Source organism: Eublepharis macularius, chromosome 14, assembly GCF_028583425.1.
Source record: "Eublepharis macularius isolate TG4126 chromosome 14, MPM_Emac_v1.0, whole genome shotgun sequence".
NCBI lineage: Eukaryota > Metazoa > Chordata > Lepidosauria > Squamata > Eublepharidae > Eublepharis > Eublepharis macularius.
This window is the reverse complement of record NC_072803.1, coordinates 42,970,527-42,987,201: the sequence shown is the minus strand read 5'-3', so window position 1 is coordinate 42,987,201 and position 16,675 is coordinate 42,970,527. Positions and strand designations below refer to the sequence as shown.

Sequence of the window (16,675 nt, the reverse complement as noted above, 5' to 3'; positions counted from 1 at the left end):
TCTACACAAGACCTCTTACGTGAGGACGCTCAAGTGTAGGGAGACACAATGTTAGCCGGGAAGTGGCTAACATCTCTACAGGAGGGTAGTTTAAAAAGACAGAGCCAGCAGAGATCGCTCCTCAGAGGGTTTGTTCATTTCATCTTTGCCTCCTCAAGGCTCTGTCAGTTTTACCTCCCCTTCAGGAAGGAACCATCTGAAGAAGGGTGAGGATGTGTAGCCGTTTCTGCACCTACTCCAAATCATTCCTCCTGAATTGTTTTTCTTTTTAAAAATAGCTGTTGTGATTTTGTTATGCATATTTCATGTAACTTTATAAAAGCAACAGTGCTGGGTCAGACCAAAAGTATAGCTAGTGAGAGCGAGTTTGATGTACTGGTTAAAAGCAGTGGGACTCTAATCTGGAGAACCAGGTTTGATTCCCCACTCCTCGAAGCCAGCTGGGTGACCTTGAGTCAGTCACAGCTCTCTCAGAGCCCTCTCAACCCCATCTACCTCACAAGGTGATCGTTGTGGGGATAATAATGACATACTTTGTAAACTGCTCTGAGTGGGTGTTAAGTTGTCCTGAAGGGTGGTATATAAATCTATCATCATCCTCATCCTCATCTCTCCCACAATGGCCAAACAGATGCCTCCAGGAAACCCACAAACAGAGCACAAAGATTCTCCCCATAGTGCTGCCTCACTACCCCATCCAGCAATTGACCCTTGAAGCACAATGGCTGCCTCTTGAGCACAGAGGTTTCACTCAGCCATCATGGCTAACAGCCATTGCTAGAACCTTCTTCCCTCATGATTGTTTGTAGTCTCCGCTTGAAGTCAGCTCAGCTTGGGTGGTGAATGTGCTGTGTAGATTAACAATGCAATTATAGTAAATTAACATGTCACTGAGGAATTTAAAAGTATGACTTCTCCAAGGCCACTAAATACGCTTTATGTCTGAATTTGAACCTCGATCTCCTTGGTCTAAGTCCAGAACTTAATCTGCTATGCCACACTGGTCCTCAGTGTTGCTGCATTTTCCCATGGGATACTCAAAAGGCCAGTCTTGGAGGAGTAGGCCTCTAACCCCGAACTACCCTCGTGACCCCGCTATCACAATGTGGCCGATTGGGTGGAGAAGATGCTGGACACTACCCTTGCTGACCTCAACCTCTACTATAATTCTTTTACTACCTCCTATTAGGGCTGCGAATCTCAAGTTGGAGCCTGGAGTTCTCCCAGAATTACAACTGGCCTACTGAGATCAAGTCACCTGGAAGAAATGGCAGCTTTGGAGGGTGGAATCTGTGGCATCACATCCCCAGGGAGCTTCCTTCCCTCCCAAATCTGCTGTTCCCATGCATTGCCCCCAAATCTCCAGGGATCTCCCAAGATATAGCTGTCAACCCTCCCTCCCATTGCTAACAAACTGGTTGTGGAGGTCACAAGAAGAGTTATGGGCAGATTCAGGGGTTCCCTCCAAAAATGTATCTGTCCCGTCATCTTTGCCATCATTCTCAATGCGACTCCTAATTTTTTTCTAAAGCCAGGGAAGAAGAAGTGTCAGATGAGGTGAAAGAAAAATTTAAGGAGCGTGCCAAAGACTTGTCACTTGACCCAGAAGCAATCATCTACCTACCCAGGACTAGTAAGAGCTGCTAAGCATTTATCATTCTCTGTTCCAGTAGGGAATTGGCAAAATGAGATAAGGTGGTATGAAAAGGACTTCGGTCTTCCACAGGGAGATCTTATGCATAGTTACTCTGGGGCTTAAGCTGAAGTAACTCTCCATAATATTACACTGTAAAACCTTTTGGGGTGATGGAGGCAATGATCAAAATGTTGCAGCACCTTCACTATGAAGAACATCTAAAGAACTTGAGGAAATAGACCTCCTCACTGTTAGCAAGGTCTCAGAGACACTGGGGCTAGAACCTGGGATCTCAGTATTATATTAACTTACAATGCTACTGTGCATGTGGAACTCAGAGCCTTCTCTTGGTACCAAAGAAGTAGGAACAAGCATCTCTAGTGAGCAGCCTAGGCAGGAGCAGGGAGATCGGGTGCTTACCTCTTCCTTCTCCCTGGAATCCTCCTGCACACACATGGCCCCATGCTGGTGTGATCATGCAAAGTGGGGGAGGCACACGCACTTCACAGCAGGCCAATTTGGGCCCAAAATGGACCTGTTCCAATCTGTTTGGGGCCCAAATCAACCTGCTGCAAAGCACAGGTGTGCTCTCGGGCTGGCACGATGATGCTGGTGACGTGGTCATGCTGGCCCAAGAGCTTGCCTGGGAGGCCTGTTCCTGCCTTCCTCCACCCCTACTGGCCAGGTAAGTGGGGGAGGGGCAAGAGGTGGGAGCAGGGGATCCCCCACCAGGGGAATGGGATCCCTAGAGCAGCCCATCTAAAGCCTGTGACTTGGCCAGGCCTGGCATAACTTCCAGAAGTAGGATTACCAACCTCAAGCTAGGGCCTGGAATTCTGGAATTACAACTGATCTCTGGGCTACAAAGATCAGTTCCCCTGGAGGAAAAGGCAGCTTTGGATGGTGGATTATATGTGATCACATCTACACTGAGCGTCTTCCCCAGACTCCATCTCCTCCAGGCACTGCCCCCTAATTTCCAGAAATTTCCCAAATGACAGCTGGAACCTGTAGGACTACTGATGAGGAAAAAGTGATGTGTCCCTTTAATAAGGGCTCAATGTGTAGAAATAAGCAGTTTTTTTACACGTGCTTTCTCTGTGGTGGCCCCCGTCCTATGGAACGGCCTGCCTGAGGAGTGGAGCCCCCACTTTCCTGGCCTTCCACAAATGATGCAAAACTGAATTATTCAAAAGGGCTTTTTACTCAGATAGGAGGGCTGTATCGAAGGGAAAGAGAGGCTTCACTAATGAGTTAGGGTAGGACCATAGACTTCACCACTATATTGCCTTACTAACTTACCTGTTGCTTTAAGTATGACCCTCCTGGGTAGTTTTAATTATATAATGTAGGTCCTAGAATTGCTTATGTTCTGTTTCAGCATTTCTTCAACTCTGTATCAGATTCTTGCTAATGCTCTCTCTCTGTAAACTTGTATTTATTTATCCTGTGGCATTGTTTATTGAAATGTCCTTGACATTGATTTGCTGATCTCACTTGATGTAATCCCCCTTGAGTGTCAGTGAGAAAGGCAGACTATAAATGACATAAATAAAATAAATATATCATCTGGTGAGTAACATCCCATCAAGACTCTTTTAAAGGTATGGAATGTTTTCTCCAGCCTGTTGGGAACCCTCTCCAGGAGCTTAGTCTTCTGTATATGACAGTTCAGACTCCAACACGTCTTCCAGACTTGGGAATGACTGCTCAGTCCTGGCTAAGGTCAAACAAAGAGTCTCCTCTTGTGCTTTTAATATCACTTTAATCTGCAGAAATCAGCAGGTGAAGCTTTAAAGCTTCATTTCATGTTACTATGTGCAGATGTGCCTGCTGCAGGAGGGGAGGAAGCAACCATACAACAGGCCTGTTTCCTTTGCCTGCTTCTACATTTTGTTATGATGACCAGATCTCTTTTCTTCCACAGCTCCATGCCCAGAGGCAAACCGCAAATAGGGATAGTCCCAGAAAACGGAATCCTGGTTCTTTATATACTTCCTGCCTTTCACCCTCCAGAGATTCAAGGTGGCTAAGAAAGTGCCAACAGGCAAAAAGTACAATGAAACAGAAAAAAGCAACAATAAAAACAGAGGCAAACTGCCAGATATCCACAGTACCCAATTCTTCCCTCAAACCACCAGCAGAGTCATGTCACCTACCACCTTCAGTGAAGGCCTCCTGGAAGACCAATCTGGCAGCTCTCCTAAACACAGGAATTATGGCTCCCTTAAAGGATCCTCTGACAAACGGTTCTATAAAACATAGATCAATGACTCCAAATCTTTAAGAACTGGCAGAGGAACAATAAATCAGTCTGTGAGAGGAAGACGACCAGAAGTGCCTAACTGATTTGTGAGTTCATTTTGAGAGACATGGTTCAGATGTGTAGATGGCAGAAATGACAAAAAATGGCATCATGGTGCCTCAATAAACTGCTAAACTCATGCACGTTATGGTGTCTGTGTCTTCCTATTGGCAGTCCTTACTCTCTAGGTTGAGCTACTGAACTTCTGAGGCAGGGTGAACACCAGGATGTGAGTCCCATGGCACCTTAGAGACCAACCAAATTTTCGGAGTGTAAGCTTTCGAGAGTCAGAGCTCCTTTCTTCAACCACAACGAGTCTGAAGAAGGGAATCTCATGTCTGATGAAGAGCTCTGACTCTTGAAAGCTTGCACTCTGAAAATCTTTTTAGTCTCTTAAGATGTCACTGGACTCAAATCCTGCTGTTCGACTGCAGACCGACACAGCTACCCACCTAACTGACTCAGGGTGGTGGTTGCAACTAGGGGTGTGCAAGGCCTGAGCAATTCGGTAAACCTGTTTCGGTTTTAATGTTATGGCCCCCCAAACCAGGTCCCCCTATCCTCGCCTAAAAAAGGGAAACATGAACGTATTTTTAGCTTGCTGCTGCTAATCTTCTTCATTATTTCCTATGGGGAAAAAATGAAGAGGCAGGCTTGTCTTGCCAGGGGTGGCATTTTGCATGCAAAATGCCCCCCAACCCTCAGGGTCCCTTCTCCCACCTTTCCTCCCACCACCCACCAAGGCATTTCATGGCCTCCCCAAGTAGGTGCTCTTTTCTCCACCAGTTCCACCTGGGGGAGGCTTGTCTTGCCAGGGATGGCATTTTGCATGCAAAATGCCCCCCAACCCTCTGGGGCTCTTCTCCCACCTCTACTCCCACTCCCCACCAAGGCTCAGCCTGCTGCCACTTGGGGGGGGGGCATTTCATGGCCTCCCCAAGTAGGTGCTCTCAGCCCCCAAAGTCCACCCCCCACAGCCCCACACAAATCCAATTCCCCCCCCAGTAGCCACACACAGACTCAAATCCCGATTCCCCACATTAGCCCCTCACAGACCCAAATCCACCCCCAGCAGCCCCACACCCATAACCCCAGGAACAGGCTGGCAAAGGCCAGCCCTCCCCCTTTGTTCCCTATGCTGGGAACTTCTAAACTCTCTTTCCCAGGGCAATTCCGCACAGCCCAGGGGTGCCACAATGGTAGGCAAACTTCTGAGTGCCAACTTGTCCCTGGGAAAGAGCACCTGACCTGACACACAGACAACCACCCCCTGACACCCCCACCACCTACAGAGAAGCCTGGCCAGCCTGCCGTACTGTTTCCTATAATGGGAACCAACTGCACATCAAAGAATAAAACACGAACAACACAAAATAATTTTTTAAAAAAATTATTTTCTCACTTTCAAAGTACAAGTAGGAAAAGCATTATGTCACATTACACCAGCAGTCCCCCACACAGAAAAATAGCATGACTCACTTAACACCAGAGAATCACAAAAACACAATTCCTGTCAAAAACACTTCATTTCTTGAACAGCTTTAGGTTACACAGCAGGGGGGCACACCAAAGGGTATGCCAGAAGTATCTTACACAAAAATAACACAACTCACTTCACATTAAAGAATCACCCAAAAACACAATTGCTTTCAAAAACACTTTATTTCTTTAACTGTTTTAGGTTACACAGTAGGAGGGCACAACAGGGCATGAAAGCAGCATACTACACAAAATAATACAGCCCACTTCACTTTTTTTGACAGCAATTGTGTTTGAGTGATTCTCTGATGTGAAGTGAGTTGTGTTATTTTTGTGTAGTAGACTGCTTTTACGCCCTGTTGTGCCTTCCTACTGTGTAATTCCATCTGGACCTGGTGCCTTGCCTAATTTAGTCGACTGAATAGCTTCTTTTATCTCTGTCTCTGTAATTTTTGCATTCAGCTTTTCCTTCCATTTTTCTGATATCAATGGTAATTTAATTTTATCTAAGTATTGTTCAATAGCATCCAAATTAACTTCTTTCCTTTGATGCGGTTTTGCATAAAATTAAAAAAATGCTCTACTAATCACTGATTGATCCATCAATGTCATTCCATTTTCTTGAATCTTAGTTATCACTTTTTTTTCTTTTTTCTTTTTCAGCTGCCACGCTCAATATTTCCCAGGTTTATTTGCTCCCTCGAATGACTTTTGATTTAATTTCTTCAATTCCCATTCCAACTCTTTATTATCCATTGCATTCAATTGTTCTTGCAAAATTTTAATTTCTTGATATAATTTCTTTTTCCCAGGTCTTTTCTTCAATTGTACCTCCTTAGTTCTTATATTCTCCACAATTTCTTTCTTTTTTCCCTCTTTTCTCTTTTTATCCCTTGCATTTAAATCCATCAATACTCCTCTGATAACTGCTTTGTAAGTATCCCAAACTTTGTGGGTTGGGACGGTGTTATTCAGATTATACTGTATAAAGAATTTGGTCTCCTTTTGTAACAGTTCTAAATTACCCTTTTGCTGCAGCAAATCCTCATTTATTCTCCATCCTCGTCTTTTGGTGCATTTTCCACATAATTGGATTATGATCTGAGCCTACTTTTGGCATTATCTCCACATCCTTTGTCCATACAACCAAGTCCTTAGAGGCCCCCAGGCCAGCATTTCAGCTGTTGGTTGCAATTCACAGAAGCGTCAAGAGATCTTCCATCCATTACATTTTGATCTGCTACTGGACCTATTAGAAGGATAAAGACCACCAAGCCCTATTGAGTATGAGTCCTGGATCTGTGATGATCCATTTCAGAGGCTGCCATCAGTACAGAAGGAAAGCTGGCTTGGCTTAATTTGGCCACAGAAGAGCAAGTTCTGGCAGCTGCACTTCAGCTACATTTATAGAACTTGCATAGGAGCTGATGCCTTGCAAGGTCCGGGTTTGTTCTAACAAATCTGAATGCGCAGAGGAGACTCCTTGCAAGATAGTTTACTTAGACCTATCAAAGGTGTTAATTTGATAACTTTTCTTAGAACTAACACTTTGAGGAAGGAAAAATCCCTGCATATTTCCATACTATAAATCTTCAAAAACACACAAAATGCAACAGAGTTTTTCAGTCTCTTTATTTAGCTTGGGAGCCAGGGCAAAGGAACAGGATTGCTAGACTGCAATCAACTGAACTGTCATGATGCTGGAGCCACACACTTTTCAACAAATTTCTCTGTAAAAATATAAACAATATGGTGAAAGGGATTTTCTTGGGTATGCAAACACAACATTGTCCCAAACCTTCCTCAGGTTGGTCACTGATCATATTAACATGGATCATAGTCACGTTTTTACTATTCTCAGGCACTGCAAAAGGGAGCACAGTGGGCAGGGCCACCCCTAATGCCCTTGGTTGTCCATGGACAGATGACTACTGGAGCGTCCAGATGCTCCTTCCAGTCATTTATTTGGCTTACAGTCACACTTCCCTAGTTACCCCACTGGTCAGCGTTAAGGCCATGTCTCAGAGCTCGAGCTGCCTCCTTTTGACTGAGTTCTACTTTTCTCATTCAGTCCATTGGCTGAATTCTTTCAGGCTTTCTAGCCACCTGCCCTCCCTAGATAGGCTCCCTTGCAGATGCAGTGCCTTGATTTTAAAGGAACGGCCAGTGAGGGAGGTGTTTCCCAAGGCTTTGACATCAGCAGCCACAAAGTGATTTAGCTGCCTGTGGGCCATTGAGAGCTGCCATATCATACTTAGTGGTAAAGCATGTGCCTGTTCTACAGATAATCTATGAATGACAGCATGAGCATTCTAATTACTTGTGTAAATGCAAGGTATTCCCAGTTGCTAAATGTTGGAAGAGGAAGATCCGGCGCTGTCCCTCCTCTCAGGTTTCAGAGGGGGACAAACCAAAGAGTTAGAAAAAGAGGTCAGGGCACTCTGTTTTCTGTTTACTATTGTTTACTGCTCTGACTGTCCTTTAATATGCAGATAGCTATTTTCAGGATTTCCTCCTCCTGACTCCCTCCCTCTGTCTCCTTCTCTTCCTGGCTTTGTTCCAGGCAACACCTCTCTCCTTCTCCTCCCTCCATCTTGGCAGCATGGATGCAGGCCTTGTCCTAGCATCCATGCCTTCCTTAGACTAGATAGGTAATTAGGATCTATCGCTCCTCCTTTCCTATCAGAGTATGGAGTTCCTGCAATAAAGAACTCTTATTCCTTTTCTAAATATAAACCAAGTGTATGCTTTTATTATTTTCTCTCCTGCACACACACCAGCCAGCAGAACGAGCTCACAACCACCTATAATCATGCTTCCTATGCCAAATGATAGACTCTGCTAACGGCCCAAACATGGACTCCTTTAATTAGGTTTCTGGGGCCTAAATAACAATTTATTTATCACTAAAGAAGGGTAGAACTGACATCATTATTCCGGATCAGAGCAAAGGGAGTAGTGATATGGGTTTTGCAAAGGAGATGAGAATTCCTGTCAAAAGATCATAATTACCCTCATTTTATAACATTGTATTATCAGCACTTCTGAATTCTGACCAACACAGGCATGATCCTGCCATACATGCCTTAAGTCCCATTGCCAGCAGCAGGAGACCCAAGCATGTGCTGCACACTGTAATCCTATATCCTCTTGTTTGGATATCCCATTGAACTCAACGGGTCTTTTTTGGGGATAAACATGATGTGGGAGAAAACTGTGCTTCTCCACTATTGAAATCCCCTAACATGCTGTACTTGAGTTGATGAAGATCCAAGCATCCCCAAGGAAACCAATAGAAATCAAAGCAAATGTAGCAACTATGAATACAATGAAAACAAATAAAATTATTAGAACACCTGCAACATATGATCCAGTCACTCCTAAAGCATGGAGAAGGGCAGAGAGCATGCAATGTGGAGGCTGTAGGTCCCGAAAAAATAGGATGCTTGCAGCCTTGTGCCATTATTTACAGTCTAAGTTATGGATTCTAGAATTAACTCCTTACCACAACACATTAAAAAATACACTTCCAGTTTCTAGTATTTTACGTACCTTGGGTCCAACTAAGGGCACCGATCTGTGGAAGGAAAGATACCGTCATCATATCAGAGCACAGTTTTGAACATGGTTGCCCATATTGTTACTGTATCCTGCTCCTATATCTTTCACTGATCTGCAGAATTTCATAGATCATACTTATATTTCCATGATATGAAAGACTATACTGCTGCTTGAACTGTAGCCACTGTTTTTTTTCCAGGGGAACTGGGGCTGTTCTCGAGCGAAATTGTGCCAGGAAGACGCTGTCGTTCTGGGAGCTTGGAGCGATGTTCCATGGCCAGTAAGGAGTGTGAAAATGGCCTGGCAACCCTCAGACTGCATGGGGTTACAAACATGCTTTAAGGTGGTTAGGAAAGGGCGCCACAGAAGAATAGCTTATGGTTTTTTGGTTCCTAGTCATGCCCCTCAACTCCTGCCAGCTCGCTTCTTTTAGCTTTTCTTTTTTCCACTCCTTTATTCATTTGAATCACTCTTTTCTGAATAAGGACATTTGATGAAGAACCAACTACTACTCCCTCATTTTCACAGGGCCTAGAGAATGTGATTTCATAGCACTGACCATTATTTTTTTTCCCCACCTGAGGTCAAATCACATGCAAAGCCCTTGCTAGCCTCGGTCCCTCATATCGGCAGGACCACCTCTCCCCCATGTTCCACCATGACCGCTTTGCTCAGCTGAGCAGGGCTTTCTGGGGGTGCTACCTGGCAAATAGGCAAAGTCAACATCTGTGCATGCACATGCATGCTCTACTGGGGCCTGACCTTATGGGATCAACTGCCTGCCTGAAGAGGTGAGGAAGGCTCCCATCCTCCTCGTTTTCTGTAAGCTATGCAAAACGGCATCATTCAAGAGGGATTTTGGCACAGAAAATAGGGCTAGACAGTAACACAAAGCTTGCGGTAAAGGCTTAGGGACTGTGGACTATACCACTGGATATAGTTTGCACTATGTATGTTTTTACTGTGTAATTTTTGTATCCTTTAATGTGTTGATACTAATGTTCTCTTCACCATTGTTTCTGATCTCTGGTTGGTTCCAGATTTCTACAAGTCCAAACATATTGCATTGTCTATTGGATGTCCCTTTCTCTGTGTATTCTGTGTAATACATCCTTGAGTCCCAGCAAGAAATGCAGACTTTAAATAACACAAATAAATAAATAAATAAATAAATAAATAAATAAATAAATAAATAAATAAATAAATAAATAAGCCAGCTGCTCTTACCCATAGTGTTGAAGTTAATGATAAACTTAATTTTAAATCCAAGGGATTGGGCACGGCTCAGGTACATATTTTCCACCATTGTTGGCACATCTGGTTTCCTGGCTTGAAACCCAAAGGAGAAGTCAGGTTGGAAAAGAAGGACAATGATGCAGAGACACGATCATTTTGGATTTGGAAATCCTGAATCCCCGTGCTCACCTTTTTGATAATGGAAGCATTTTGCAGGGGGTTGGACTAGATGACCCTGGAGGACCCTTTCAACCCTATGATTCTATGATCAAGACAGCTTGTCTTGGGCTTATTTCTCATAATCCTTCAATGAAGAATGCCATCATTTTGAAGACCAGTGTGGTGAAGGTGAAGTGTTAGATTTGGATCCAGGAGAGCCATGCCAAGCCATGAAGACTGTTCCATAGCCATGGATCAGTCACCCCTTCTTATGGCATAGCTAAATTCCAGTGGATGGTTTGATTAAAAGAATTTTGGGAAGAGCAATATGTGCTGTGGAAAAGTGCACAACTGTTTCCCTGTTCCAAATCATCCCTTCCTAAATCTGCCTTTCTTTTTAAAAAAAAGAAATGATATAATATGTTCGTGTAATCCCCCAGAACTAGTTGGTTTAGCCCTGCAGGCACTAAGTCAGTATATGGAGCTTAGCATCAGAGAAAGAAGCTGGTTGCTGGGGAGATTGATAATTTTTTTCTGGGCTTTTATGATCTTATATAAGGTAACTGGAAAACTTTGTATATGAAAGTTAATTAGTAAAGGAGGGTTACATTTAGATTAGCTGGCATTATTGTAGTAACTTGTTGCAGGGCAATATCTTTCAAGCTGCAGATTGCAGTGCAGTTACTGTGTTGTCCAGTTTGTTGGAATTGAGTCCTTTTGAAAGAGAAGAAGATGAGAAAAATCCTGCACCTTGGTGGACTTGAGAAGTGGGACTTAACCAACCACAAAGCGTTGCAAGCAAGAGCCAGTTGTTTCATTGAACTCACAGGCTATCTGTTACATTTCCTGTTCACTTGTATATTTATGTTTTTGTTAAATCAGTTTTGTTGCATTGTTCCATAAAAAAATGGAAAATTTGAGTTAAAGATTTTTTAAAAAATTTAAATCAATTTGTCATGGACGTTCAGCCCTATAGAACTCACACAGAAAGAGGTTACATTTGCATCTAATGTACAGTTCGAACCAATGGCTATGCTACTTCACAGAATTCTTGTAAGGGTAAAAATGGAACTACCAGCAAATCTTGATGCTACAATAAAATATCCATGGAATTTTGAGGAAAGTTAAAGATTTTTGTAGAACAACATTTCTCAGCTGGTGTGTGAATGTGTATGTGTTCTACATATTTCTAGATAGCAGCTAGATTTCACCAAAATTGAAATTTGAAAAGAAGATGCCTCTTTGTAAGATATATCTGAAGGATTCTCAGGGAATTCAGAAGAGCTTCAAGAAATCTAGGAAATTCCTTCAAGGTGTGGCTCACTTATTTTTTTATTTTATTTATATTTCAATTTATATACCGCCCATCCCCAGGGGCTCTGGGCGGTGAACAGTTAAAATCGATAAAAACAGACCATAACATCAAGCAATGGTTTAATTAAACTAACCATGGTTAGTGTGAGTGTCTGTGAGTATGTAAGGTCTGTCAAAGGAGGATTTGACACCATGGTTTGTAGTTGATTTATAAGCCAACATTAATCTTAACTGCCCTGACCTGGATACTCCAGGTGTGCCTGATCTCATCAAATCTCAGAAACTAGGCAGGATCGGCCTAAGTTAATAATTAGATGGGAGACCTCTAATGAAGACCAGGGTTGCAGAGGAAGGCAATGGCAAACCACCTCTGTTAGTCTCTCACCATGAAAACCCCACCAGGGGATGCCATAAGTCAATGCTGACTTGAGGGCACTCTCCACCACCACCAATCTTAACTAGGTTGTGAATGCAAACATCCTGGCTTGTTCCCCCAACACCGCCCTTTCCTGCTTTAGAGTGAAGATGATGAAACCAGCATTTGTCAAGATAAACTAAGATTTGACTGATTGTTTACAAGCTGAATCCTGCTTTCACAAGCTAACAAGGGTGTTGCATTATATCTGAACTGGGCCTCTTTGTCTCTGTGTGTTGCACCTTTGACCAAACTGAATCAGCATCCTTGTATCATTTTTAAATCATAATGCTGCATTTTCAAAACATGTCATACATTTCCTACAATACCCCCTCGACACCCTCCAATGACCCATTGTCCTCTTTGACACATACCAAAGAGCTGCAAAACACCATTTTTCGGTGTTTCAATGGAAAGTATGTAGTAACTTTCATAGCTTGCCTCCACCACACTCAAGACACGCTCCTTTTCTTTGGGAAGAAAACCAGAAAATAACTGTTAAAGGCCGAGTTATCCCCCTAGACGTCTAGTGCAGAATTCAGACTCAAACAGTGTTCCACAAAAAGGACTCAAGTGCCCATATTGCAAGAAGGCATCATTCTCTGAGCCAAGCTACAAGTGATGAATGACACGTGAATGGCAAGTGAACAGACTCACGTGTATTCCTCCCTGTTCGCTTGCGCTCCACTTGATCATGTAGTGTTCAAGTGTCATTCGTCACTTGTAGCTTGGCCCTATGCCAGGTAGAAGGAGAGACCCAGAGCAGTATTGATCACTTCCCCTCTGCCCATAGATGGGAAAGGACATCGTTCTGAGGGAAGGACTTATCCGCTTTGATAGACCTTATGCCGGAGCTGACAGGAGCAGGCAAACCCCAGAAGCATCTCTTTTGCAACTCAGAAAAATGGAGAGCAGGAGGCAATACTAATGGATAGTCCAGTTGCTTGAAGAATACCTGCAAACTGTTCTGGAAGCTGACTGAGGAAATGTAAAGTACTGTGAACTTTACTTTCAGTCTGTCCTTCAGGCTTGGCCTAAAGTGGCGTGCCTTGAGGGGCGGGGGGGACCTGAGCCCATGCAAAAAAGAATGGTGACGTTTCTTGGTGATTGCAGGTGTCTCCTCACTGGGTCTGAAGTATCAAGAAATAGCCTTGGCCTAGTGCCCACCAAGGCTTGGAAGAGGTGTTCCCACTCTTAACTAAAGGAAGGGGGCAGGTGTGTAAAGAAATCACAGTTGAGAGTCTAGAAGGGATAGAGACAGACAGAGGGACACAGTTGTGAGCTGTAATCCTTATGGGTGCAGGATCTCTATTTCTGGGAATATGATGTGAGGTGTAGTGGATCTACTGCTCTGGAGAAATGTCTTTGGTAGTCCACCTGTGTTCTACTTACACATTTGTAAATACAGCAAACACTACAAAAATGCTAGAAGTTTTCAGCACTGATTCTCCTCCAAACCAAACTAACCAAACTAACCCAGGTAAATGCTAACCCCTGGATCTTCTCTTTGCATGTAACAATGCATAACTTTTCGAGTGAAGAACACCCATGTCTTTAAATTCGGGAGGAAGACTGCGCCATAACTACCAACAATCTGGGCCAATGTACTTTCCTGCAATGAAACTCTAGAGATAGAATACAAATTTTAAGACTTCTGAGAGTGGCTTGAGATATACTGTCTTCCAGAGGCATGTACATGCATATTCTTTTGTTCTGTTGTCCCTACTGATCAACTATGATGAGAGTCTTGTATTTACCAGTGGTGAATATTCCAGCACGATCAGTATGTGACAAATGAATATTTTCCTCTTTGCACTTGTCCTTCCTGGAAGGGAAGAAAATGCATAAATGTTTCTACAAAAGACAGTCCCTTCCTTCCACCTGAACAGGAGGTAAGTCACACAGTCTGATCTGGGGACTGGCAAGTTCGTCTCTAAAGGTGGGCGCTTTCTGTCAGTGAGAGCTACTTCTCCCAAGAACCACCCATGATCTGGAATATGAAGACCAGGCTCTAAGCTTCAGCTCCACAACAGGCACAACTCTTGCTAAGGGATGACTACTTAGCCTACAAGGTCACCTCCTAATGTTCATAACAGGATGGAGTTGGGCAAGCCCCCATGTAGCAGCTTGAGGGCTGCCTCTAATAAAGCTGAACTGGAGATACACAAGTCATTGGCTTGGCTCCACTGGAGCATTTCTGGGGGCGGAAGGATTTTCATCCATGGAATGCACCTCTTCTGCTGCAGCCCAAAATGCCCCATGGAAATGCTCTGGTGGATCTAAGCCATTGTCAATACATGCTGGGAAAGCATGTATTATAGCATTTCAATTCATCATTGCAAATGGACCCAGAACTTGTTACTTTAACAACATGGGAGGAAGATGCAGGGCTGGTCAAATCCCTCGAAGATGGCAGCACCAGGACTATACTGAAGACAGTTCATTTGCAAACTCTACTACAATTTACAGAGGAAACATTCTTTGAACTTCATTTCTACTCTTAACTTGCATAATTTCCTGTTAACATGAAGTTGCACAATTTGGATTGTGGAAACTTGGTGGTTGGCTCACAAAAGGGAACAAGCTGTAACGGATGGCTTGAATGTAGGGGAACAGGAATATGATTACAGAAACACAAAGGAACTTACGAAGGTATCTGTGCTTGCATAAGCATGTCTCCATTTGGTAAGGGTTCCACTATATGGTCTAGGACTAGGATGCTCTCAGGTGGTCCTCTAGTCTTCACTATTGCAATGGCATACCACTTCCCAGCAAACTAGAAAGATTGGGAGAGTTCATTCTTAGTTTGTAAGACAGAAATGCAGTTTGCAATCTAATGTAGATGGTGGAATGACAGTCTGTCACTCATGTCTAACATTCTATCCAACTGTTTTGAAGGGTAAGGCTTGGGTGAGTTCTTGTAGAAGGGCCCTGTAACCTAGGAGTTAAATGAGAATTGTCTCATGCTGCCTCCCTCTTTCTTGAATTCTCTGTGCTGAGACTGGCATCATTTTTCAAGCAGTGTGCTTTGCTTTCCCCCATTCATGGGTCTGGCTCCAGACTGTTTTCCACCCACACAAGGCAGTTTTGTCCTGTCTCCAACACCCCCCCACCACCACCACCACACACACACTGCAGCCCACTAATCTCCCCAAATGCTGCTCCTGGGGGACAGTTCCCCCTCCCCTAATTTGGAAATCCTTTGCCTTTTACCTGTTGGAGGTCAAAATCTGGCTTTACTGGAACACCAACTCCAAAGTCAAGCCAATAGACAATGGCTAGCGCAGCACTGAACATCAGGCATTTCATTCTCCCAGCAGGCCTTTACTCATGCCAGCTGCCAGAAGTTTCAAGTGACCAAAGCAGTCTGGGATCTTCACTGCTGCCTCACTTTATAACCTTCAGCTTCACCATACAAAACAAATTTACTCTGTCTTCAGGAACAAGTGATGCCAAGTGGAGAGGGAAAGGGAGAGGGTTATTTTCAGAAGTAATGATTTCCCTCCTGCACAAATTCTGAAAACTCCGGAACGTTTTGTACATCACAACCCCAGTCTGCAGGCACCTGAGATCAGATATGCTCCCAAAGATGGGGGTAGTGGGTCATGATGGACCTCAGCACCACTTGGACCAGGATCAAAGTTAGTGAGAGCCCTTCAGCTATCAGGACAAGGACATTCATATACCCCCAAGGTATTCTGCAGGATCAAAGGCTTCATGTCTACCCAGATCCCACTGCCCACATGCCATAGTCCAGAGAACAGAAAGTGTAAGTTTTGATACTCACTTCGGAAACAAACATGCTGTGTTCATTCACATGACTTACAGATGAGGCTTAGTAGCTGTTCCCACAACTGTATTATCTTTATAACTGTATTATCTTCTATCTTATCTCCACCTCTAACTGATGCAGAGTGCTTTTCCATGCTGCTGAATAGGCCCAGAAGATTAAGGCGCCATGGTCAGATCTTGATTTTGAAAAAGGTGTCATCTCGAAGATGTGCAAAATACTTAAAAAAAACTTATTGGGAGGTAAAAGTACTATGCTGGTATGCCCCCCCCTTCCCCAAATGGTGGAAAGTTCCAGAGGCAACACCTGTAAGGTTTGATTTCTTTTGGATGAGAGAACACTGGGCACTTGCTACTATTTGCTTAATTTAGGAATATACAAGCAGATGTATATATCCTGCTAAGCATGTACTGCAAACATCCACCATCTGGCAGCCATTCATAACGCATCTCACATCCGAATTCATTGCTATCTGCTACCACTTTTACTGAGGACTGGATAGAGGCTTTTTTCCTGAAACCTGGGCACACACCATAGGCAGTGCCACTGGTGGCCCTTAAGGTCCTGCAGGATAACAGATAGACACATATTCCCTGTGTCACCCACTGCCTGAAGCCAAAAGTAGCAGGGGGGACCAGTAAGAGTGATGGAGAACTTGCTGACATACTTAAGGTTGAAAGGGCCATTTGCAGTCATTTCTGACCACCAGTTTCTTTCTTTTCTTTTTTTTATAATAATAAATTTTATTTATCAACAAAACAATAAACAACTTCAACCATA

The 16,675-nt window shown here is 43.7% G+C and overlaps 1 protein-coding gene across 1 annotated transcript; it reads right to left on the bottom strand.

Moving 5' to 3' along the window:
• Window positions 1-8,949: 8,949 nt before the first annotated feature.
• On the bottom strand, window positions 8,950-15,414 carry LOC129341898 (lipocalin-like). Its single transcript, XM_054997255.1, has 6 exons — window positions 15,319-15,414; window positions 14,754-14,881; window positions 13,863-13,930; window positions 12,480-12,575; window positions 10,209-10,310; window positions 8,950-8,997 (listed from the first exon to the last, which is right to left on the bottom strand). Exons 1-6 carry the CDS (start codon window positions 15,412-15,414, stop codon window positions 8,984-8,986), a joined length of 504 nt encoding a protein of 167 aa, XP_054853230.1. The 3' UTR covers window positions 8,950-8,983.
• Between the last annotated feature and the right edge of the window lie 1,261 nt (window positions 15,415-16,675).